The 26,545-nt window shown below is 35.4% G+C and overlaps 1 protein-coding gene across 4 annotated transcripts in view; it reads left to right on the top strand.

The window, feature by feature from the left end:
- Positions 1-26,545, top strand: part of LOC134529332 (ras-related protein Rap1) — a 221,888-nt gene that overhangs the window by 112,054 nt on the left and 83,289 nt on the right. For all 4 annotated transcript variants that reach the window (XM_063363287.1, XM_063363289.1, XM_063363290.1 and 1 more), the window contains exon 5: positions 13,274-13,426. In XM_063363287.1, coding sequence (XP_063219357.1) covers positions 13,274-13,426 — 153 coding nt within the window. The remainder of the gene's footprint in view (positions 1-13,273; positions 13,427-26,545) is intronic.

Raw genomic sequence — 26,545 nt, 5'->3', positions numbered from 1 at the left:
CTGTCCATGTACAGGGCAGAACAGAGGAACAGAATAAACTGCATAACTGAACGTCAAGTGCGAGAATCTTGAACTCGCGCATCAAACCAATCCTGGACCTCTCCCCTACCAAATCCCAAACTTCTACTTTACTCCTTCCCTTCCAGTGGAAACACTGGTGTCAGAACCTGAAATTAAGTCTTTACATCTGACACCGTTACATTTGATGTCAGAAGCTCATTTGGTATGCAGAAGTGGGATTCTCACCTTGTCGCATAGTTATGCCAGAATGGATTGTTTATCTAGTACCGCCTGAAGAAATTGCTTGTAAAGTGTTCATTTCCATACTTTGAACTTCATACATCTGAGTGATTGGATAGACATGTTCACACCCCGTGTTAAGTTGTCTCGTCTATTTGAACAGGCTGTATAAAGGTTTTGTGTGTTTGAACTCTCGTCTCCCCGTTGTAATCCATATGCCAGCCTTCAAGTATTTGTCATGTTCGTGTTAAATGGTGTAATCGTTGGTCTTCATGTCTCGTCCGTACCAGCAGTGTTCCAGTCTACCATGATGTAGCCAGTCATGCCGTGTTATTTCCATGAATTTCGTTTCTCATTTGTGCTAGCAGTCAGTCACGTCTTAACGAGTCTGTTATGTGTTCCGTACATTCCAGCATATTCCTGTATACATTGAATGTCACTGTTGTATCTTGCAGCGACTAACTTCCGTCCTCATCTCTGGGTTGGGACTGCTTCCGACAGCGGCTTCATTTAACATTTAACAATTAACTTAAAAATTTTGCGAAAACACTGCTTGACCATTTACTGTGGCTCCAACCGCAACAGGGTATGGGCCCAAAACAAACATACAAGCAGATGACTGGTAAATAAGTCAAAAGAAAGCAAGATGTTTAGGATGCATGATAGTAGTAAACAGAATTTCAACTCACTAAAAAGGTTGCTAAAAATTAAATAGAAATAATAAGATATAAACAAATGAGCCAAAAACCACCCAATGGCAACAAGTTAAAATTGCTTTTACAGTGGATTTATCAAAAAAATTACCAACTAACATTTAAATGCACGCAAGAGACACACATCAATAATAAAATTATAAAGTTATTTGTTTCCCTTTCCACACATAGGCAAACTAGAATATTCTGCTAATTATAACAAAAAATTACCTTAACTTTAATAAGTACAAATTATTTACAGACTTAAAAAAATTCACTAAAATTATTTAAAAAAAATTTGGAAGGTACAACGTAATTTGGTGGGCTTAAAAAATATATTAAACTATGTTGCACGAAAAAGGCTCAAAGAGAAGTTATGTCATCATGAAAAACGCATTCATGTCTCGTGGTGTGAGTGCCACGAGTAAGACGAGCAGGTCTCCATCCTCGCCAACTACGTACTACCACAGTTGAATGAGAGTTATTTTCTAATCCACACCTGACAATGCTGCAGTCAGCATCTCCTTTGGCTATGATGAACTGTATGCCTTTTGCACCCAAAGCCGGTGCTAACATACTAATTAGCTTTGTTTTATTCCTTTTATTGGAAAGAAAGTTTTCCTGCAGAACAGTAGCCACCATGCTCTCATCAAAGTCTATGTCCACTGATGTTTTACTTGATGCTCTCCTATACTGTTCAGCTCTTTTAGTGGAATTAGTGTCTTTGTAACCATCGAAAACCACAACAGAGTTCCAGCCGTAATGATTGATGATGTAAGACACATATTGATCGCATCAGTGTCGGTTCAATTGCCATATCAGACCACACTCCAGCCATTAGTGTACCAGTTCTGTTTACAGTGAAATATCCACGATCTATGAAATCCTCTTTAACTTCAGGGTAGCGAGTTGTTAGTCCAATCATGTCCTGAACATAGAGATGTGTACATTTCGCATAATGAAAATGCCCACTGGCATGGAAGAATGGAATCATCTGTTGGGCGCATATCAAGTGGCCTTCCCAATTACCAGTCCACTGTGCTGCAATGAACTTTTTCAACACCATCACCATTTCAAAGTACTGCACCCATAAAGCTGATGTTGGCCCAGCAACTTTCAAATATAACAGATTATTGCTCAATTTCTGTTGAACGCTGGCAAGGGAGGCATGTATTTTGATTTTTTCTGAAGTTATTTCTTCTGAAGGTTTAAATACGGTCAATAGTTCTTGATTGTCATGTGATGTAATACATGAACCTTCTAAAATTATGTGAGACAAAGCTGTCTGCACCAGTAAATGTCCTCTCACAGATCTGCTGCAAGTCTTTCCACTCAAAGTTTTGTCGACAGAGTTAGGATCAAAAACACAGCACAACAGTTCTTTCAGCCCACTCCCCGCCATTGTTTGACAAATGCACCCCAAAAAGGACATAAGCATATGCAACCCACCAAGTATCATTTTCACATTGCCGAGCAATGGATCATCATAGCTTGAAGCAACGATTTCCCGAGCCTTTACATACAAAGGCTGATTCATTGTGATGAAACATGTTGGGAAGTCTTCCTGATGGGCATCTTCTGCAGCAAACCTGAGAGCAGTGTACAAAGTGTCATAATCACTGGGCGGTGAATTAATGAATGCAAGGGGTATAACTGCACTTATAACAATTATTTAATTCTTATATTAAATATTATTATATTAAAATAATTTAACTTTTATAGCATCTTTCCTGAAGCATGTTTGCAAAAATATTTTTATTATAAAATACATTAATTAATATTGGTTTATAATTTTTCATTAAAATAAATAACAGAATTTTGAAAAATAAGTGCAAATTATAGCCGATCCCTCGCGGGTTAATGGAAGTTTTCGATGCACAATATTGTTGCCAAATACATAGGCCTATTCTAACAATCTGTCATCCCATATAGAAACATTGGGAGTTGTAAGATTGGACTAATAAATTTTTTGATTACAGTGAGTTATTTATAATGGATTTTTTTCCGGGAGTAGTAATATTTTAAGAAGGTAGTATGTCTTAGGAGGTATTGTATTTAAGGAACACTGAAACATGGCTTTTGTTAACTTTAGTTATTATTGGTTTATTGTATTTTTTTAAAAAAAATTAATAGTTGAAATCATTTGAAAATATTGTAAACTTAAATCTAATTTATCGCTGGCACAAAAGTTATTGAATCTGGTATTAAAATATGGTAGTTTTCCATATGGCACAATTCCGCCTCGCCTCTTCGAAACAGGTGGAAAAGTACCATACTGGAAAAGTACCATACTTAAAAATTTAATTTATCGCTGCCACGAATGTTATTGAATCTGATAGTAAAATATGGTAGTTTTCCGTATGGCACAATTCCGCCTCGCCTTTTCGAAACAGACGGAAAAGTACCATACTGGAAAAGTGCCATACATTAAAAAGGACATGTGCTGCTATCTGGCATTATTTGAGTTAACCTAAGAAACTGTTGGAGTTGAGTGCGCTGTCTACAGGCGAATTCTCCACACTATTCTGAGAAAAGAGCAGGGACTGGAAGTAACGCGCTACTAGTAACGACGTTATTTGTAACAGTTACTTTTTATGGTAACGATCGTGGTAACGCAATATATTAAGTTTTCAGTAGCTGTAACTGTAACTGAATGACATTTTTCTGCCTTAAAGTAACGATAATTGTCGTTACTTATTGCGTTACATTTTTAAAATGTATTTCTTATCGAACGAACAACAATTTGTTGATTTTTTCAATCCCAGAACGAAAATCCCGACGAGCATATTATTTGCGATGGTATTGCTTGCACTTGTAAAACTGCTGTTGGCTAGCCTGCGCTCGTATTTTGATTGTCATTTATTTAATTTTTGCGGCATGCGGGTTTACTGCTGTGCTGTTTAATTAATTAACCTACCTGTGCACATGCGCGAAAGTAATTACAGAATCTAATGAAGTGAGAAGTCGAGAAAGCAGTCCAGAATTTTAGTTGCAGTGGCCTTCATATTCTAATTTTTTCGAAGTTCGGTAGAGTGATCAAAATAACCTTATTGTGAAGTGCTTGTTGTGTGGTGCTGCGAACAATTTTGTAGTGTGAACTAATTACTTAATGTAATTTAAAACCTATTTAAAAAATTTCAGTTTAAATACACATATATCTTTACTAAACACAATATGTTTTATTAGCTTTTAATTATAACAATATTACGTATCACATTTTTAGTTTTTCACAAAGTAACTGTTAAAGTAACTTACAGTTACTTTTATCAGAACTGTAACTGTAACTGGTTTATTTTCAGTAGTGTAACTTGTAGTTGTAACAGGGTTACATTTCCAATGGAGTATTTGTAACTGTAACTGAGTTACTTTTTAAAAGTAACTTTCCGGTCCCTGGAAAAGAGGCGTTGTAGTCATTCCATGGAGTGTGTAAAAAAATATGGCACAATTCAGCCTCGTCCTTTTTCAATTTGGTACTTTTCCAGTATGGAACTTTTCCGTCTTTTTCGAAGAAGAGAGGGGAATTGTGCCATACGGAAAAGTACCATACCAGTATGGTACTTTTCCAGTATGGTACTTTTCCATCGCCCTGATATATTTTGTATGGGCGCCACCGTTTGTAAATGGGCACACAGACCTGGTGGCGGAAAACTCTCTCAAGGCGTGACCATCACCCATGTACAGATGAGATTGAGATTGTAACTGTACCTCAACAGTTACCTCAATCCTTTCTGATCTGGCTGCTCTGATTGTCAGACATGCTTCGAGGAAAAACTTACCCTGTGGGCTCTTAAAGGTGTCCCACATGCCTGGTACCAGTAGGTGTCGACATGTGGTAAATAACATTAGATTAGGCAACTCATGATTAACACAATTTATTCAACAGAATAACTAACACACCCTTCATACATGTTGTTAATTAACTGGTAAAAAGCCTTGCTGCACAAATAGATACATATTGTATAGTCCATCCACGGTAACCTCCTACTTTTCTGAAGCCCTGCTTTTCACCGGATCTACTTTAATGTCACTATGTATCCTTCGCATAACATTTATGATACCCAATGGTAAAAATATTAAAAAATAAGTTTGTTAGCTAAAGAAATAACATATAATTTAAAGTAAATTTTTAGGAGAACATATAAATTTACAACATTTATGTAAGCAATAAATATCATCCTTTAGTACAGTTCAACACAGTTTTCTGCATCTGAAAAAAAAAGTATTGTAAATTATACATATGGCTGTCCATCTAAGCAATCTGGAAAAGACTAAGGATTGAAGGTTTAATAAAATTAACAAATTCAGATGAAAACATTTAAAAATGAATTTTCTTCTTTTATTTAATAAACCCCTACCATTTTGCCGGTTAAGGCCACAAATAAAAATATGGTTATATACATTTTCCTGAGTATACTTATTAGACAAAATCATAATTTTATGAACAGTAAAATTGTGGTAAAGAATTGACAGTAATTTCTATACCACTTATATGCATTATTTATTTGTGGCCCTGGATGGGGACTGGCTTTTTGTTTTCCAAGTAAGTTCACTGAAAAATGAAGAGAGACAACAAAATAAAATGTTTCACATACACCTATACGAATCCAGAAATGAAATTTATTATTAATTTTATAATATGTGTAATATAAAGTTAATACATAAAGTTCCAGTAATCAACATACTTAATGGGAATGCATAAAAGAAAAAAAAATGTTTCAAACCCCAATACTTACAGTTGCCCAGGTGTTTATTACATACAGACCTCAATAAGAACACCCGGGTAAATCATCAAGAGGAACTGCCAGTACTTCACTGTCTCCATCTACTTGCTGTGTCGTAACCTCAAATTCTTCGCTGTCACTGTCTTCACTTGAACTATCCTCGCCGAGGTGGATGATGAGTGGAGGAATGGTGCCGCTGTCTATGTGGACTTCTCTCTCCCAGTCTGCTTGAATTAGCTTCTCCACGTGATCCACACACCTCGCCCATCTAAAAAAATTAATGTATACAGTAAAACCTCTATATAAATGACCTGTTTATAGCAAAAACCACTCTATAACAAAATATGTTTGTTTCTGTCAAAACGGCATAGTAAACAATGCATGGCATGCTCTTTATTACATACAATTTTGAACTCACTCCACAAGAAACTATTTTTAAACACAACAAAACTCATTTAATGTGTTTTCCTCAACTATCAAAGCTATTATTTAATACTTGAAGTAACATGTTTTGTTTTATGTTATCTGAAAAAAAAATTTGAGTGGTTTATTCAAGATATAATAAAGCTGTAAATATTTTCTATGTTATCAATAAAGGCTTAGAATGCATATGATAAAATATTTATTTCATAACTTTTGTGTTTGTTTTTGGTTAAAATTTGTCCCAGACAAAAACAGTGAGATATAGCGAAAATTTAATTTTTTGAATAGTTTTGATGATTTACTGTATATGTATTTCACTATAATAACATAACTTTTGAAAATACTAATGTGCAAGAACTACATGTGTAAATACCTATTCAAGTTCGCTAGATGAAAATATTCAAAATTCTCTACGTTGAAATTTTATCTGAATATTGAAATCTGCCTACAGCACTGAACCCACCATAACTTTAAAGTCATTGACACAAGATTAAGCATAACAGAAAGTAATATCACAATTACTAATAAATACAAAACTATTTATGGAAATGAAACAATTGCAAATGGACTGCAATTACAAAAAAAAAAAACCTTGCAAATAAGTCACCACTGTTAGATCTAGAAACTACACAGATATGTATGAATCACATGGGAATAAAATTACAAACACAAACACAAACACATACATGCAACACATTTTCAAAACGACAACTACACAAATTCAAACCACTTATTTTTACCAATTGTTTTAGAACTGTATTACTGGTATATGAATATACACAAAATGATAATCACACTATACACACACTAGCACACAAAGTTATCAAAAGGAATGGTAGGACCAGGCTGCTAGGCAACAATACTTACGTATTATGTAAAAATGTATGGTAAGGGTTTTGCTGAAGCTTGAGGAATGTTCTACAGGAAAATAAAACAATTTCTACTTCAAAAGGAATACCCCATTGGTCATGCAACATGAAAATACCTCTCTGGTGTGGAAGCATCAAGAGCCTCTTTCCAGATGGCTGCAACTGCATCATTGTCAAATCTCTTGGCCCGCCCCACGTTACTATTGTAATGGTGTTTACATTGAGCCCAAACTAGTTCGATTGCATTATAGTGGCAGTGATAGGGTGGGAGTCGTAGAATTTTGTGGCCATAGTTACAAGCCAACTCGTCTACCTCATATCTGAAAAGTGTGTTAGAACAAGGCGTATACGTAATTTTTTGCAACTATCTCACTTTTAAAGAAATGCTGTAAAAAAAACGAAAAAAAAAAACGAAATAATATACCGTATTCGGGGCTTGTTTTGTTTAGCTATTCTCAGCAGCTCCACTTTCAACAAATTATTTTCATGTTTTATCTCATTCTTCTCCAGCCACGCGATCAGTGCATCCTTGGTCCAGTTCGTTGTAGGTGTTTTCTCAGCCTACGTTATGCCAACATTTAACTAAATACTCAAGTAGCTGATAAGAATTCATGACAGTAGAACCCTGTTACAATTTTACTGCTTATAAAGTTTTCCTGCCTATAATGTATTATTTTTCAAGTCCAATATTTTCCCTATAAGGACAATGTATTTAATTCCTGGATATAATGTTTCACAAATTATGCGTTTCGTGCTTGAAATGTTCACTTCATAAAATTTTAGAAGACGATAAAAATTAAAAGCCTTTGTCTATACTGTCTATGTATATGTGTATGTTAGCAGTTAACTGCCTGTTGACACTCTTGGGAAACAAATAAATTCATAAATTTTTAGCCATTCTGTGTGTTTTCAAATGTATTCACTTAAATCACATGTTCAAGTGGCAAAAGAACTGGACTTAAGCATTTCCACTGTAAACACTGTCGTGAATTATGACAATTATACAGAAATGAGACAATTTTACAGCAATGAGACAATGTGTAAGTAAAGACAAAGCAGATAGAAGCTGGAAGCACCATGATGTTAAAGAAAAATTGTTTTTGGCTTGCTACAAGCAAATTGGAGCATCAAATATATCTTTATGCAGCTTGTTGAGTCCATTGGCAATAAATCCACACTAAAAAGTACTAAATTGAATTTCCTGCTTATGTTTTTTTTTTCTTGTAGCCCCTTAAAAACAAATTATAACAGGGTTCTACTGTACTTATGCAAAGCAAACATGTGTTTTGGCATATTGTCGTAATGAATTTCTAAATTTAACAAAGCATGTTAGTTTAGTGACTAGAAATTTTTTTGAAAATATTATTTTAATTTATTAAGTAGGGCAACAGAGCATTCATAAAGTGGGTCCTTTTACCAAACAAGTAATTATGTCATTTTCAAATGCTATTTGCAATAAAAAAAATTTATTTGGTATTTCAAACCCTCTACTAAATTAGTTTGCACTATGATGTAATTCAATTACATTATATATATATATATATATATATATATATATATATATATATATATATATATATATATATATATATATATATCTATATCTGTGTGTGTGTGTAATCAATTTCAGCTCAAACATTATAGTTTATAAAAATGTAGTGTAGGCATACTATTAAGATAACAATTATTGCTGGCAAAATGTATTAGTCTCGAATATTCGTACTTATACACATGTAAATTTTTCACATTACAATTTGAGCAATAAAAAGACACTGCTTTACCATTGCACATACCTGGGTGCTGTGATATGAAGCATTGTCCATTATAATGACACTGGGTTCCTCCAGATGCACCAACATGTCTTCAAACCACATCAAGAAAGTTTCCCCATTCATCTCGCCATGGTAGTCTGCAGTCTTCTGACCTGAAACAAAAAGTAATCCTGCTCCTGGCACAAAGCCAGTGCGCCCTCCAGCATTAACAACAATAAACCTTTTACCATCTCCAACAGTACGTCTCTTCGCAGATTGTAGGCTCTTGTCCTGCCATGACTTTGATACAGTTCCTGAAAAATATATGAAAATTAATTAAGTGTTTTTTTATTTATTTTGTGATCTCCCAAACAGATGGAAAACTAACTAAATGCAAATTATAAAATCACTCCCTTATGTTATAGTTAAACCTATCATAAAGTTTATAAACATCGTTATAAACAAACGTGTATCACACCCATAAAAATACTTGAAAGTGCCTATATTGTTATTGTTAGGACCTGAGTAGGCCTAATATGATTTTAGGTTAACTTTTCAACAGAGACGCCACATGGCGGTGTTGTCTCACACCAAAAAATATAAATTGGAAATAAAACACAAAAAACCTCGTGAGTTAAAACACAGGCCGACCATACTTAGGACACAGTCGATATTTTTTTTACGTGCATGAAAACGAAAAAAGCCTACTTACTTGAGAACAGTTGACTTTGCGATGTTGAGAAGAAACGCGGTCGTCTGCGTAACGTCACATTTCTTCAAGTCGCCTTTCCTAATTAAAACATATAAGTTCTGAGCGACGTTAATGATGTCCATCTGATGCTGCGAAGAAGTAGCTTTCCCCATTCCGGAACCAATTACCATTACAGCAATCACAAGAACCACACAAAATATCAAAACGATAACAAATTCCATCATTACAATAGTAGATAATAAATAATATAACAAAGTTAAAATACACAATATTAACACAAAATCCTGAAACACAAACTGTACGTTATTTCACGGTCAGTAATATATTAAAACACACTGCAATATGGCGTAATCTGTGCAGACTGCAAACGGCTGAAAGAGAAAACAAACAAGTGACTATTAACATTATTAATGCGCGACCACGGTTTCGGCACGTAATATTTTTTTACCGTTAACATAACGTTTTTATTTCACCAGAGATTTAAAAAAATGTTCAAACTTAACAAATACCCACACAAATTCTTAAATACACGCGGAAAGTCAAAAAATATATATTTTGGCTATGGAACTATTTCGTTCTAATCATTGCCAACACACCACTTCTCTCACTGTTTCATTTACACACATGCGAGATCATTAATATTAATAATATTGTACATAGATAGTTACTTTTTGTGTAAAATTTTATTTAACATCATTATACGGTAATTTAGTGTTAATGCATGTTTAATATGCATATGATGGAAAGTATTTTTGCAAACGAACCAAACATGCTGCATCCTGGTGTGTTTTTTCAAAGGTTCGTTTAAAAAAGTAGGAGGTTACCGTGGATGGACTATAGGCATCACCCTCGCGGCCGACATATACACATTTGGGTAACTAGTACATACATACATACATACATACATACATACATACATACATACATACATACATACATACATACATACATACATACATACATACATACATACATACATACATACATACATACATACATACATACATACATACATACATACATACATACATACATACATACATACATACATACCGTATAATTTTCAGTCACTTAGAAGACATTGTTTTTTTATTTTTTTATATTCAACTTACATTTTACACTTTTTGTAGTCTTAAAAAATTTTGTTAGGTTATCCTACACCCCCTCTAACCTAACACCTGGGGCAGGCTATCCTCCCTGCCCCACACTAGATCTGTCCCTACATATTAATTACAGTACTAACCAGTTCACACAAAAGTACAAATTTATGCCATAAAAGGTTGTTTAATGTTACAGCTTATTTGCATGCACAAGTGAAATATGATTAATGCAAGTTTGTTTATGATTCATTATATGAAATTATATTCATTGTATGTATGAAACTATCTCAAAGTAAAGATGTTTGGCTTCTATTATTATTTGGTGTGTGACTACTTAAACATTTGATGTGAAATTTAGAATAGAAAAGTAAATGTACTATATAAAAAAAATTTAAACAGTTTACTGAGGAATTTGTTGTTGGGCTATGTCCCTGGTTATACGTTTGCATATGAATCATTACTGCCATCAGTAATAAAATATCATATTGTTTCTGCATTGAAATTTCTTCTAGTTGATTCAGAATTTTTCTTCCAAAATCATATTTTTTGCCTTTTTTAAATTAAGTAACATTTTCCAAAATTGATCTTGCATGATGAGCTGAACCGTACACAGTTAACATTTTTGCTGTACACAGTTAACATATTTTATATCTCATGTGTTCGAACAGTTTTTTTGACATAATGTTTTATGTTTAAATCATAGTGGAAAATACTATGTAATGCAGACTTATTAGGTTTTTCCATGCCAATATATAAATATAACTATTTTGAATACATATTGTGAAGTATTTAAAAAAAATGTTTTCCTGGCTTTTAATTTACGATTTAACGATAATTCGTATCACTGGGATCCACTCAAGGTGTTTACATGTCACAAAGTAATGAAAAATTAATGAAATTGGAGTAGTTATGAAAGTACCGTATTTACTCGCAAATAGGTCGCCATCGCAGATAGGTCACACCCATAATTTAAGGTCTTGAATTTGGTATTTAAGATTCCCCCCATATAGGTCGCACCGGTAATTCATTACACATACGCATTGCACCACAGTAAAAAAAATTAAAAAAAGGGCCGCAAATTGATGGAAATTTACCATCAATAGTGCGCCGTGCGTGGAGAAAGGTCATTGTACTCGATCAGCTGCTGTTACGGCGCGCCGGCTGGCTCTCTTTGTTCACTGAGCTGCGCATGCGCAGTATAACTCACTCATCGCTCCGCCCAGACTCGTGACCTTCAATCAGCAGCCAGCCAATAGATGCGAGCTTAGCGAAAAAAAATATAAGCTCCACCTCCCGTGTACCAGTTTTGTCCAGTTCTAATACCAGTTTATTGGTATACACATCAGTTTTCTCGCTGCCGTGACATGTTTAAGTTTACGTTCATCTTGATTTCTTGATACCAATAATTAATTAATTACAATCCCCAGAAATAAATTGTTAGTTTAAAAAATATGTGTCAACTGTACAATACTTCCGAAATTATAAAATACATATAAAACAGTTACCAAGACTCCGCTCATTTTATCTTGTGAAGTTTGTCTCGTACCAGTATTTCGGCTAAGTTGTGACATAAATACAGTATCATAACTTAACAATCAGCCACGTTTATACATTCGTGAGTTTACGTTTTTCCCTCGTGAATTTTAGATTGTCTCCTACTATAATTACTCGGACTTTTACACGCCTAGGCTTAAATTATTACATGTTTAGAAATAAAAGCAACTTTTTATGTTATAAAATATGTATCTTTTGCGATTTAAAATGTTCATTGCCGACTATAAACGTTACGTTTTTCATGATGTTTTTAGGCCTACTAGCTAATCTTATCTACTCTTAAAGTACCCACGGAATTTTCTGGTTGTTTATGGTTGTTACGTGACGTAAATAGCAGGATGGATTCGATTTTTGATACGTAATTTGCGTGAAAGTATTGTATTGGACTAAATGGGAACTAAACGGGACCTGAAGAATATAGTGCAAATAACTGGAAAACGTAAATAACGGTAATGTAAATAAGGGGTTTCGCTGTATGTGTACATTGTAAATAAATTTGCCTATACCTATATAAACTTCTTTTTCTCATTTTAAAGCAAAATCATGCAAAAAAAATTCCTCACTTTTTTAAAAATTGCCGCGACCTATATGCGAGTAAATACGGTAATGAAAAAGTCTGCAATTAAACTTTAATGGTTCTAGGGGTCATACAAATTAATGTCCAGCAGCCAGTTGCTAACTTTCATTTTGTGTTTTGATGCTTCGGTAGTTTGCACATTAGACAAATTTTTGATGACTGTCCACTTAAATATTTTTGAAATTATTTCTGAAGTAGTTAAAGTGTTATAACTTAAAATCTCCTCATTTCTGCAATTAGTTATATTTGGTATTACATTTGTGCATTTTTAATTTTCTGTACTATATATATATATAAATTCACCTTGTGATATTAAAGACGTTATAAGAAACATTTATTAAAAGGTCGTGAAGAATTCATGAAGTTGTTTCATTAGGAATTAGTTTATTAAGTTCTAAACAAAAATTGTAATGTGGTAAATATGGTCATAAAATTGTAAAATCTGCTTTTAGTTAATATATTTTATATTATATTTGAAAAATTTGACAATTGTATCCTAGTTTACAAAATAGTGTGATCATAAAAGTGTTTGAAAAATTGTGTAGTGCCTTTGTTAAACAGTGTGTTTTTAGTACTAAGCAGGTTTTTGCTGTTATACTTGGTGGTTAATGATTTTAAAAATGGTATGTTACAGGACACTGACGAAGTCCCAATGGTTCTGGTTGGGAACAAATGTGATTTAGAAGACGAAAGGGTAGTTGGTAAAGATCAAGGAGTTACACTATCTAGACAGTTTAGCTGTACTTTCATGGAAACTTCAGCCAAAGCAAAAATTAATGTAAATGATGTAAGTTCTATATATATTCATTTTTCCTTTTTTATTTATTTTATTAATTTTGGCAGTTCTTTGTTTATGGCAACAGGAAAAATCAACATGCTTCACTCATTTACTTGAGACTTAAATGCACTTATTCATATCATCAATCATGCATTAGAGCATGTGTGTAATTCCATTTTAATATTCAAAATGGACTTGTGGTGGTTATAAGCTTTATCAACTTGTGTTTTTTTAAAGTAGCTTTAACAAATTCTTGGAGCAAGTGAACATGAAATGTGCTTCTTGTGATTAATGCTCATAAACTTTGTAGTTTTCAGAAAAAACTAAATTTTGGAATAACATGGATTCGACCATATTGGATCTTAGTCAACCATTTTTGGTTTTACAGTAAAATTTAACAAAATAAGTATATTTCACTCCGAATCAAACATTTTGAACAATATATTACCAAACAAGGAAAACAAAAGTCATCTTCTGAGAATAAGTCCAGATAACACTTTGAAACCCTCTTCATCGCAAGGTGCTGGCTGTCGTTATAAATGGGTGTGGCAACCCTGCATATCTATTGAGTTCTTCACCCTGTGGTGAATGCTTCGAATGAGGTCATCAAGTTTGTCTTGGGACAATCAGTCCCACTCATCTATTGCAGCTGCAGTATATTTCTGAAGATTGTCCGGTGGGTTTGGAAGGTCTAAAATGGCTACTTTTAGTTGTCACATGCATGCTCAATTGCATTTAAGTTTGAGTAGGGGAGGGTGGGGCACAGTGAAACAGAAATTATGTTTTTCATTACATGAATTTTTTATTGAAGACTGTAAGTAAAATGTATATACAGATCATACGAGAGTAGTTTTCTCTTTCACATACTATAGGTACAAAATTTTTAAAATCAATTTGTATAGTCCAAAATTTAGTTTAAATTATCTTCCACGTTTGTTTCACTGTGCCCCATACCTGGGGCACAGTGAAACACACCATGGGGCACACTGAAACATACTCTCTCTTTGCAGCGACATTTTACCAGCTGATGCTTTAAACTATTTCAGTATGTTGTCCACAAATACTATTTTTTTTGATGCAAGGAGAAGCATCTTTATTTGCCTGTGATGCACTGTTGCCACATCTTCAACTTGTGGTTTCATGAATGTGTTTGCCTTCTTAGAACTTGCTCTGAAGAAACTCACTTTGTATTCATTGTCACTGTCCTAGTCTTTGGTAACGATTCTTATGTAGAACTTCTTTCTTCCTGAAGTGTCAAATTCCACTAAAACATAATCATCTGCTACTGCATCGCGCTCAAATTCTTCGAAAGCATCTGGCTTTAGTGATGATAGCATATTCTCTACAAATTCTACTTCATTGTCTGAATCAACTAGCACCATAGCTTCAGTACCACCATCGCTAGTTTCAGAATCCTCCTTTTCTCCTTCGCAAATAATTTCCTCTTCACTATTTTAGGCTTGGCAATGTTTTGTTTTTTTTTTCGTTTGTGCTCGTGCCTTAAGTTCTGGTGTGCTAGTAGCAATAATACTTTTTCCTTTCTTGCGGCCCTTCTTCTCATTTTTCCTTTTACTAGCTTTAGGATAACCACTTACAAGCTCAGGGCTGAAGTTAAATGTTGTCCTCGTGTCTTGGATAGGATGTGATTCAGACGATGCTTCTTCATGTGCATTGATAGAGCGTGGTTCAGACAGATTTTATACTGCTTCGATATGATTTGATTCATTGTCATGCCTACTAGTTGACTGCCCTTGTTTAACTGCTTGAACTGCTTGGATAAGATGTGATTCTTTATCATGCCTACTAGTCGACGCTCCTTGTCCTTCGATTGTTGGCTGTGGGTCTTGTTCCAGGGGTGCTTCATAAGGTCGGTCAGTAACAAAACTGCAAGCAAAGTCTGCTTCAGTAAATACGTACCTGTTGTAAGGGAAAATGCCTGTTGTACGAAAAGCAGCAGTTATATTTGCTGGCGTCATTGCCTTTTGATGAGCTACACTCACTGCACCAGCAACATTGTAGATGGAGAAGGTTTGGTCAGTGTGTTGCATTAGCCAGTTGTCAACAGCAACATTATAATATGTTTTAAATGCTTTGAAAACCCCCACATCTAGAGGTTGCTACTTGTTTGTGGAGTGTGGGAGGAATGTGAGCACTGGGACACCATTATTCTTTGCTAACTCAACTCCAATAGACAAGTGGCTCTCGTGGTTGTCATAGATTAGCAGTGTTGGAGCTTGTTTCGAGCTTTTAGTGTGCTGTATGAAGTGCTGCATAACTCGAAAGAGTTTTATAGAGGAATTTTTTTTATCTTACATAATATATTTCACTGTACCCCATCCAGGCATGTTTCAGTGTGCCCCATAGGTAGTGAAAGTGAAAACTAGGTTGTGACATTGAAAAAAATCACAAGATATAAATTTAACTCACTTGTTTTTTAGACAGTACTTAGAAGATTCCGCTAAAATTAACAGATATTAAAAATTCACTCACAATTATTTTTAATAACAATTAATGTAAACATTGGCAAAATTACTTTTACTGCAAAAATATGCTACAGATAACGAACGAAGTATCCTCCTTATGGCAGCCATGTTGAAACTAGTTTTACATGTACAAGGCAACAACAGAACTTGCCACTAGGAGCGCCAGATGTGTTCGTGCCAACTGTCCAAAATTATCGCGTTTGTTTCAGTCTGCCCAATGTTCCACTGTGCCCCACCCTCCCCTAATGTTGTGTCTTTGGAGATACTGAAACACTGTCCCATGACGGTGAAGTCATGCATTTTCATCTGCTAGGATGAAATTATCGCTAAATGTAGTTCAGAAATGCCACACAAATGGTTTTAGCACCTCTTGAATGTATCAGGCGCTATTCACTGCACCCTGGATTAGATTGAGAGGAGTCCACAGTCCCAGCATTATTCCTGCTCAGATCATAACTCTCTTGCCAGCACATGGACTTCCTGTACATGCCTAGATTGCTGATATCTTCTGGAGGTTCTCCACAGTCTTGTATGTCGTGTGTCAGGTCTCAAACCAATCTTGGTCTCATTGGTAAACACAGCATTGCCCCATTCTGCAATTGTCCAATGTTGATGACAAAGAGCCCAGTTCCTTCAATAAGCTTGTTTCCTGTTTCTGTTGGTTTGTGCAACGCCTCTCATTGGCAATCTGGACTAAAGACCAACTTCATGCAGTCTTCTTTCTGCTCACTGTTTGGTCTGTGATACAAACCTATGTTGCCCTGGAGAGGTCATTTCTAAGAGCCCTGGCAGTTGATGTTGGATGTCTGGGAGCTGACACTGCAGATAGATACTGGGCTGGTGTTGTAACACAAGGACAGTTATAATGAGGCTTGTCGTTTACATTTCCCATCTCTCTCTACTTTCTCCACATCTTAAACATACTGCTTTATGTGACATTTAACCGATCTCCAACATCTTGCTGTGTATAACTGGCCAAAATTAGTCACTATCTGCATCCTGTCAAACGTTTGTATTCGTCTACTTGGCTTGTCACTGCATGGCTGAACACAATCTGACTATCGTTTGGTGATATGGGAATATGCACCATCTGCTACAGCACTCAGGATATGTTCACGGGACTAGTATATGAGCGCAAACCATGACTGTAGTACAATTTCAAGGGTGTGATAGTCTAGTGAATAAATAACGTACCTATGTCAATGCGCTTACTAAGTGCTTAATTTTAAGGGCTTGGTTCAATGTAATTGTTGTGATTTTGTATTTTCGTACAGTTCAGGCAGTTTAATTGTCCTGCGTACAAGTTATGAAACTGCTTTGTGCTCTAGGAAAAAATACTGGACAAAAATAAATGAAAGCTATTCTGAGACACTTGCACTGGCACACATGTTCACAATTAGCTTACTAATTACTGACATAACATCTATAATTTATTTATGGTTCCTCCAATAAGCTATATAGCTGTATTGTGGATGCTTTTGGATTACAATCATTTTTAGAGACAGATTTTTTTTAATTTTCTGTTCAAACTTGTCTCTCACAGTTTGCTATGTCCACTCTGGATATCATTATTGGTTGATTATATCTACCTGTTTGTAAGTGTAACTACTTGGTAATTCTTACTTAAAAATCATGAGAATTGCATAAACGGTACTATATTGCAATACTAGAAATTTTCTTTATATTGTGCAAAATAATTATTCTAGGTTACTTTCCAAAAATGTATTTGAGTAAGGCCTTCTGGCTTATCGTTCAGTTTGCAGTTCATATTGTATAATGTAAGCATGCACTAATGGTGAGCAATGAAATAATATTGGATTCAGTACTTTTTACAGATCTTACAGAAATAATTAAAGTATTTGCCCTAAAATACTGCGACACTGAATATAATGCGACCCCAAATTTTTTGAGTATGAATTTATAAAAAATACTTTGGGTTAAAAATCACTATTCAAATAATGCACAGAAATTAAATCTTTTTTTAAATTAGTAAATTTATACCATATTTACTAACACCTTTTCTGTTGCCACTTTGTCAGTAAAGTGTTTTTCATGGCCTGTTTTGAAACAGCAAGTGGCAATTGTAAGGAAAAGAGTTATATGGCTGTAGTTCACAAGTCATGCGTCAGAGAGCAAAGAATGTTGTGATATATGGGGGTCGCCAGGAATTGTGTGAGGAGTAGGGGGTGCCTTGGTTAGCAGCTGCATTCCAGTGTTATCTTTTTCATTTGTAGGGGCTGGAAAAATATGCATCTATTTTTTTCCAAAATTAGCATCTTATTGTGAAATTAGTATTTTTAATGCATTTTTTTTTAAATTTACTTACTGAATGTTTGTAAATTTAAACTAAATATTTGTATAATAAATACCTACAAATAGCTCTATTTCAGTTTGGTACAACTAAAAAAAAATTTCATTCATTCTTGATTGAAAACCACAAAAAAAATTATTAAGTTTTGTTTTACTTGAAAAATTGGTAGTGCATTATGCTAGCAAACATTATTTCGCAGGTTTAATTCGTGGAATAATATACAAATCAACTGAATTATTGAGTGCGGCTTATATTTTTAATTTTTTTTCAGATACATGTAACTTAGCTGCATCTTAAGAGACATGGCAATATCACAAATCATGCTGGTCATGATAACTAGTGTAGAGAACTATATTCCATAAAAACACCACATAGGTGAAATGTAACATTTGGGGAAACAACCAAGTACTGTTGTATTGCTGTTTCTTACTTCACACTTCCGCTAAAGTCAACTGCAAGAGAGTGCAGCCTTAACCGTTTTCATCTTATTAGCCAACCATATTTCATATGTGGAAAGTAGGGAGAGTAAGGGGGTTCTGGACCAATGTAAACATAGAAATGTAAACACAGGGCCAGTACCCCCCCATGGGCGCCGCCATCTTGTTTCATGGGCGCCGCCATCTTGTCTCACGGAGGCCGCCATTGTTGTTGACATCGGTTACCAGGGCGCGCCGGTAGGCCGCCATCATAGTTCAGCCTTTAGTTACCGGAGCGCGCCACCGTCGCTCCGAAAGTGGGAATTGTATACAAAAAAACCTGGGCACTGGGTGGATTCGATCCCGAGGACGCACCAACGTCGTGGTTACGAGGCGTGCGCCTTGACCACTAGACCACGAGACCATATGAAGTATGGGGAATTAAATAACGCATATATGCATAAAAGAAGATATGCTTAAAAGAAGCTATGTCTATAAACCCACACCCACCCCCACCCCCAAGTATGTCTAAAAGAAACCCCCGCCATACTAGCTATACCTAAACCGCTATGCTTAAAATACCTGCCATAATGTATGCTTAAACCGCCATGTTTAAATGTCAAAAAAAAATGTTTAAAAGCCCCACCACTCCACAACCGCCGCCATGTGGTATGCTTAAATAATGCAACCATACTAGCTATGCCTATAGACCCCACCACTCCACAATCGCCGCCATGGTTAAATTTCGAAAAGCAACCCCCAACACTCCACAACCTCCATGTTGTTAAATCTCGAAGAAAAAAAAATAAGCTAAAATAATACAGTCATTCTAGCTATGTCTATAAAACCACACCCCATATTAGCTATGACTAAAACCCTCCACTACAAGTATGCGTAATCGCCATAATTAAAATCGAAAACCAATAAAATACCGAATAATTTAATATTAAAAAAAATACCCGCCATACTAGCTATGCCTAAACAGTTAACTTTCGAAAAGCAAACCACCATGCTTAAAGGCCCCACCATATTAGCTATGACTAAAACAAACATAACCTCAAAAATCCCGCGCAGAGAGAGCGAGATGTTGCCTGCTGGAGCGTCACTCGTAAACTGCGCAATTATAATCCCCACATCATATTATAAGCATAATAATGTCATTAAAAACAACAGTGTGTGTGCAACACGCCAAGTAATAAGCATAGTTACTATTACGTCGAGTAAAATAAGCATAGTTAAAATATATAATATTGCGTAAACAATGTGTTAAGCATATTTAAATTTAATAATATTTTTACAGGCCAATGAGTTAGCGCCTTAGCGTTAAGTAATAAACATAGTTAAAATAAGGGGCGAAGACCCAGAAAAAACAACACCGGAACGCACCCCGCCTACCCCGGCGACATGTAACAAAATAAATGTCGTGTAGGGAAGCATGTTCTCTCACCGGTGGCCGCGCTGCGTCCGCGGGGACCTGTTGACAAAACGCCGTTAGGGAAAATGTTTACCGATGCGGCGCGTGGCCGGAGGGGGGAAGGTGACTGCAGATGACTTGTTGACAAAAAAGGGTTGATCGATGAGGCGCGGACCGGAGGGGGAAAATGAAATCTCCACTACCGATCTCGCCCGCGAACGCTCCAGGGGGCAAGGTGTTAGGCCGGACACCGGCGGCGAGGCCGAAAACAAAAGCCGGAGGGGAAACCTACCGGATAACATCACGGTAATTAACCCAAGTCTTTACGGAAACGGGAAAACCTTTCCACGACACTAGGAAACGGTCGCCACACTTGTTATGAATTTTATTCAATAAATAAGTATCGGGGTACGCAGTTACCTGAATCTCAGGACCATAAAACCCGCCTTTAATATCATTACCGTCCAAATCACTCAAATGAAACACACGTGGAAAAATATTCATAACTCTGACCACTCTGAAAACGTTGTGCGACCACCTGGGTTTGAATCCCTTCTCAAACACTGTCTTGCGTTTCGATATACGTACGTACGAACCCACGCGAGCCTTTAACCGTCTAGAATCTATTTTCTTAACATATCTGTAAACTGTTTGTAGCAAAGAGTTATCCCTCACAGCATTCGGAGCCATGCCTATAGTGCGGTGGAACCTATTATTGTAGACAGAAAGTAATTTCGGTAAAAGTGTAAGCCACTTATAATTTCCTTGCGCCGAGAACTCACGGTAAAGCATATCCTTTAAAGTCCTATTAAAACGTTCTACAACAGACGCCTTGACTTCGCTATAACTAGAGTAATGATTAATTGCATACGTTTGCATTAAGGCTTGAAAATGTTTATTGTAAAATTCCGCTCCAGCGTCGCTTTGAATATTCTTAAAACTTCCCGCCTCATTTAAAATACTCTTCATGGCCGCGGTGACTAATATTCCCGTCTTTCGTTTAACTGGAACCGCATATGCACGTTTGCTATAGACATCTATAGCAGTAAGGATGTACTTGAAACCGCTATTTATCCTGCTGTACGGAATCATCTCCACCAAATCAATCTGTAATAAATCGCGAAGCCCATATGTCAACACAGGTCTACGAGGAAAAATTCTGCGAACACCGCGATGCAGTTCATTAAAAGTACGTATGTTACCGAGGTAATAAAAAAAATAAACTATAGGTGCCACCCTCACTCCTAGTATGCTTAAAACACCCACCCCCCAAGTATGCCTAAAAGAAACCCCAACCATACTAGCTATGCCTAAATCATTTGCAGCCATGCTTAAAAACCCCAGCCATACTGGCTAAGACTAAATGGAGTGCCACATATACACACCGCCATCTTTAATGTCACAGAGGAGAGCGAGAAACGTAACGTAAAATATAGTAATAAGCATAGTTAAAGTTATAATATTGTAAATACATAAAAATAAGCATAGTTAAAAAAAACCATAGATCACCATTTAATAGTACTGGACCAGATAACATATGCCATAGCGATAGCGGCCGCAAAATTTTTTTTAATAATATTGTTATGAATTAATATTTTTAATAATTAAATTTATGTTTATTTGTAAATTTATGTTTATTTTTGAAAATTATCAAAAACTAATAGTTAAAAGCAGAGTCCTTTTATAATAAAAAAAATGAATAGATTTTAAAATTCATTATTAAACTATTTTTTTTAATTAATTGAAACCTATATGTTAATTTGTTAAAGGAAATAAATTTATTTTAAGAATTTATTATTACAACTACTTTGTAGATAATTGCTTCCTGATGATGGCGACTGCAATGTCGACCGAAACGTCGGTGAATTTCGCATTAAACTATTTTTTTAATTAATTGAAACCTATATGTTAATTTGTTAAAGGAAATAAATTTATTTAAGAATTTATTATTACAACTTTTTAATTAATTAAAATCTATGTTGATTTATTATCAAAAACTTATGGTTATACGTGGATTCATTTTATAGTAAAAATTAATATATTTATTTAACATTATTTTAATGTTTTATCTCACGTTATTTCACTACCATCGACCGACAAATACTACGTTTTTTTTTTGTTTTCATCGTTTACTTTCAGATATTTTTCCTTTAGGGTTCTTTATAAAAGATGTTGTAAAATATTGCCGCCGCTACGTAATGATTTTCCAGAGTTGACACACACAGAATTGAAGAGAGTATTGTTTCCATTACTCTAAAAAGTTTTCAACCAATGTGTTTGCTCGCGTTAGCACTATCGTTCTATATTTAGATCACTTGTAATTGTGTTTAAGCGGTGGTATTTGCCTTTTGCTCGGGGTTCGTATCCCATCCGGTGGGTACGAGTGGTTAGTTCTGTGTGTAAATGTGGCGGACGTTGCTGTGAGCCTGCGAGTGTTCTCGAGTTGCTCTAGTTTCCCTCTCAAAAGCGGAATGTAGTTGACGTTACAATGCATCGGTGTGGGGGTTATCTCTAAGTTAATTGTATCAATCGTGGAATTTCGCAACCAGTATATAGAGCGAATAAGAGAGATAAAGAGAGAGAGAGAGAGAGAAAGAGAGAGAGATATGAAGAGAGAGGTTTTGTAGGTTTTTCATTAATGGTTTTACAATTGTGAGTTAGCGCACATACTTTTTAATAGTTGTAATTAGATTTATTTTTTAAATACATTGTAATTTTATCCTCCTAATTTTGCTTCACAACGATTATACACTAAAAGATTCCTGTGAGGTTAATAAAAGTATATATATATATATTTTTCTTAATGCATGTGGCTGTAGAGATGAAATTGATGGTACTATCTTCTTTCCACCCAATGGTGCTATGATGAATATTTGTCTGTGTGTTCGCTAGCTTTTTTTTATATTTATTTTTTCTAGTTCAATTGTGATATGTGCTTACTTTGATATACAATGCTTGGGGTGTAATGGAATTTTCTGCTTCATTGGGGTTAGTATTGAAAGGGTACTTTGATAAATATGTTTTGAATTTTGTGTCTTGTATAGTATTTATCTATCATTCATGCATATATTCGTGTGTCATTGTATCTCGGTGAACTTATGTTTTGTGGAATATGAGTGTTAAGTTGGCTAGTGCGATTTCTTACATTGTATGTATTTAAGGTTTAGGAATAGCTATTATTATGTTACCATGTTGTCTTCCGGCCTGTTTTCACTTAAACTATGAGATTGCTAGCCTGGTTTAACGTACATGTTTGATTTTTTTTAGATGCGTCTTTTACAATAATTACATATTGGTTGCGCAATGGCAACCCCTTCTGTCTGTGAAGGACACGTCTGGCAACTCGTGCTGGGCTGCGGTGGCCGGCAGAGTTTAAGATCTTTATATGGGTTTGTGAAAGTGATGGAGAATATTCTATTAAGTGTGTTGTGTTTAGCTACTATCGGTGCTGTTGTTTATATATTACAGTTCTCGTTGTTAATCAATGTAAATTTAGATTTAAAATAAGTATAAAGGTTCCAAACATGATGGTGGAAACATCCTGGAAGTCGTGTGTGTGTGTGTTACGATCTAACCTTGTGTTTCGATACATATGTGGGACAATGTGTGCTACTGCAATGATTATCATCCTTCATCCGCGAGGGAATTGGTCTTTGAAGCTTCATCTTACTGATCTATTTGCGTTTTTTTCACCTTTCTGTGTTTGTAATGTCTGAACTTTGTTTACTTTTTGAAGTGATTCCATATTATTGGTAATTTGGTTTGCTTTTTAATTGTATATTTATATCTATATGCTTCTGGATAACCTAAGTCATTGTTAAGTGCATATTTTTGTAATATTTATGTTTGTAACCACTGGATGTTTTATTATTACTTCATTATGTGTACAGGCAACTAGTGGTGACAGTATGGTTCTAGATATACGACATACCCGAGGATTTTTTTATATGTTTCGTATTTAAATTGTTATAATTGTATGGTTGGTATCTAAATACAGTAAACTCTCGCAAATCCGTGGGTGTCGGGGATTTTTGACCTTCGGATTTTTGAAAACTTCGGATTTTTGAAAAATTTTCATTAAAATACAAAAAAAAATTCTAAAAGATAAGATGGTAGTCAATGAACATGTAATACTACCACAGGACGTCATAATAAACAAGACACTTGAGAAGTTAACAGAATGGTACGTAAGCAATACCAGTATAGTCCATTCATAGTAAATGAAGCACCCGAGAAATTTTTTTCCTGAAAATTTACAGCCTGGCCTGATTAAATTTAACACACCCATTTGTTCAAGTTGGTAGTAAATTGTGTAAAAAGTAATTTAAAGTCATCTTAAATTAAATTAATGGCACCCGAAGTCGCACTTTGATGTGAAAGAGCTAGGCGTAGCAATGTGGCGTGCGCTGAAACGGGAAGCCCCTTGATAAGGGGAAGTGAATTTAGGAGGGGCGGTTGAGAGAAGCGATACGTAGCTGGCAAGAGACTCAAGGCCACTCCCTCACAGACACACGGCCAGTCCAGTTAAACTAAAGAGAAACGGGAGAAATAAAAAAAAATCATTTGTTAATTGTACACTAGAACCATCAAAAAATCTGAAATTTTGGCACAAAACAAAAATAATCGGGGAAAAAATGGTAAAACTCACAATAAAAGCTTATACAAAGCTATTATTTAACATGCAGCATATATTTTGTGTTGGTTTATAGTGCACTTACTAATGTTCGTATAAGAAGAGAAAAAAAATTGGACAGTCCGTTTAAAAACACGGCAGCAGTAGCTTGTGCGACGTAAGTGGGAGTGCGAGAATCTCGTCTAGACAGGCTGGCGGCTGCAAAGGCAGCGGATGCATGACGTCATACGGCTTACCTCTCCCTCCCAGACAACAAACCATCTCTCTCCCTCTCTCCAGCCCTCTAGCCATTTTCTGCGTGTGAAACTGTCAACATCCTTCCTCCCCTACTCCACACTGCATGCGACGAAAGCCAGGTTGTATAGTCCATTCCCGGTAAAATTAACATTTTTTTAAGGCCCCCCACGGCATCCATTTACCGTTAATTTTTTGATACAATTTGTTTGTTAGTTACAGAACATTATTTCTGCTGGAAAATCTCTGAAACTTCAACATTTCTTTAATGGAAAAATTTAGCAGGGCGGTTGGAGTATTTATTTTTACCGCAAATGAACTATACTCACCTTCCCTCCGGCCAGCATTCCCGGCGTGTGACGCATGACAACTACAGTCGTGTGCCGCGCACAGCTAGGAAACTTGTCACTGGCAACATGTTTCACACACTGACACACGGTGCCCAGAGCTTCAGGAAAACCTACGCGATTTCCAACCTACTCTAAATATCCGACTGGAGTCTGTTTACGAAAAGCATTTAAGAATTTGCTAATGCCCAACTGTTTTTTTTTTATATCGGATTAAGAGGAGTTAAAATGGCTAAAAGGCATGGTTTTGAAGTTTTAGGTGTAAAAAACCATTAAAAAATTTCTTGAAAGCACCAGAGGAAAAGGCATTACACCTTTATCTTTATTTTCCCGCCATATAATGTTACGGTCACCGCTCAAATTTCACAGTTATCTGACGGGAACGAGATGACTGCGCGCCAGTTCAGAGCCTTTTACCGCGCTATAAATATCAGTGAGCGTCGCTCTTATCATCCACTGAGAAAAGTGATACATACATCTAAACAGTAACGATCATGTCACTTCGGAAATACCCCGGATTTCTGAGAACTTTGGATTCTCGGGCCACGAACTGGCGAGAGTTTACTGTATACATAATTCCGTATTTATCGTTTCTTGTCACTACATAGCACTTGAGCAAACATCAAATTTCTTACACTAATCCATTTTTTCTCAACTTGTGTGCGAACATACATAATTAAAATGATTTGTGCGAAGACCATGGGTCTCTAGAGTTCGCATTTCCTTTCAATATACTTAATTATAATGCGGAATCTCTCTTCCATATGTGTTTTTGAACTTAGGTTTCGTTTAGGTGAACAAAAAAACCTTTTTCTTTTAGATGATGAATTTAATTTATTTGGGATGTGACATTTAGTATAGGAAACGTGTTTTGTCACACGCTTCATTATATTCATTTAGCTTAGTCCTTTAACTTTTACACGTCTTTAACTCTTTCTATTTCACATGTATGTTATTAGGGATTGTGACTATTACCATCGAACATTTTGTGTTGGGGAAGCGATGTCTGATCTTTCTGAATGCGTTTTTCTTACGCTAGGTAATGTAATTTTTTTTAATGTATATTTATACTTAATTGTACTCTCATGTGTTTACGTCAATATTTACCTAATTTTCTGTTCAGTTTAGACTTTTGAAATTTCTCTTTTGGTTCATTCTCCTGTCTTATGTTTTTTGAGGCTGTGATATTTATTGTATTGTTTCTTTTATATAATACTTTCAGTTATGGCGGTTACACCTGTTCTTATTGGCATATTCGTGTCTTTTTAGTACAGCATCTGTAGTATATGA

The sequence above is a fragment of the Bacillus rossius genome, chromosome 2 (genome assembly GCF_032445375.1).
Source record: "Bacillus rossius redtenbacheri isolate Brsri chromosome 2, Brsri_v3, whole genome shotgun sequence".
NCBI lineage: Eukaryota > Metazoa > Arthropoda > Insecta > Phasmatodea > Bacillidae > Bacillus > Bacillus rossius.
This window is presented reverse-complemented; position numbering and strand designations above follow the sequence as displayed.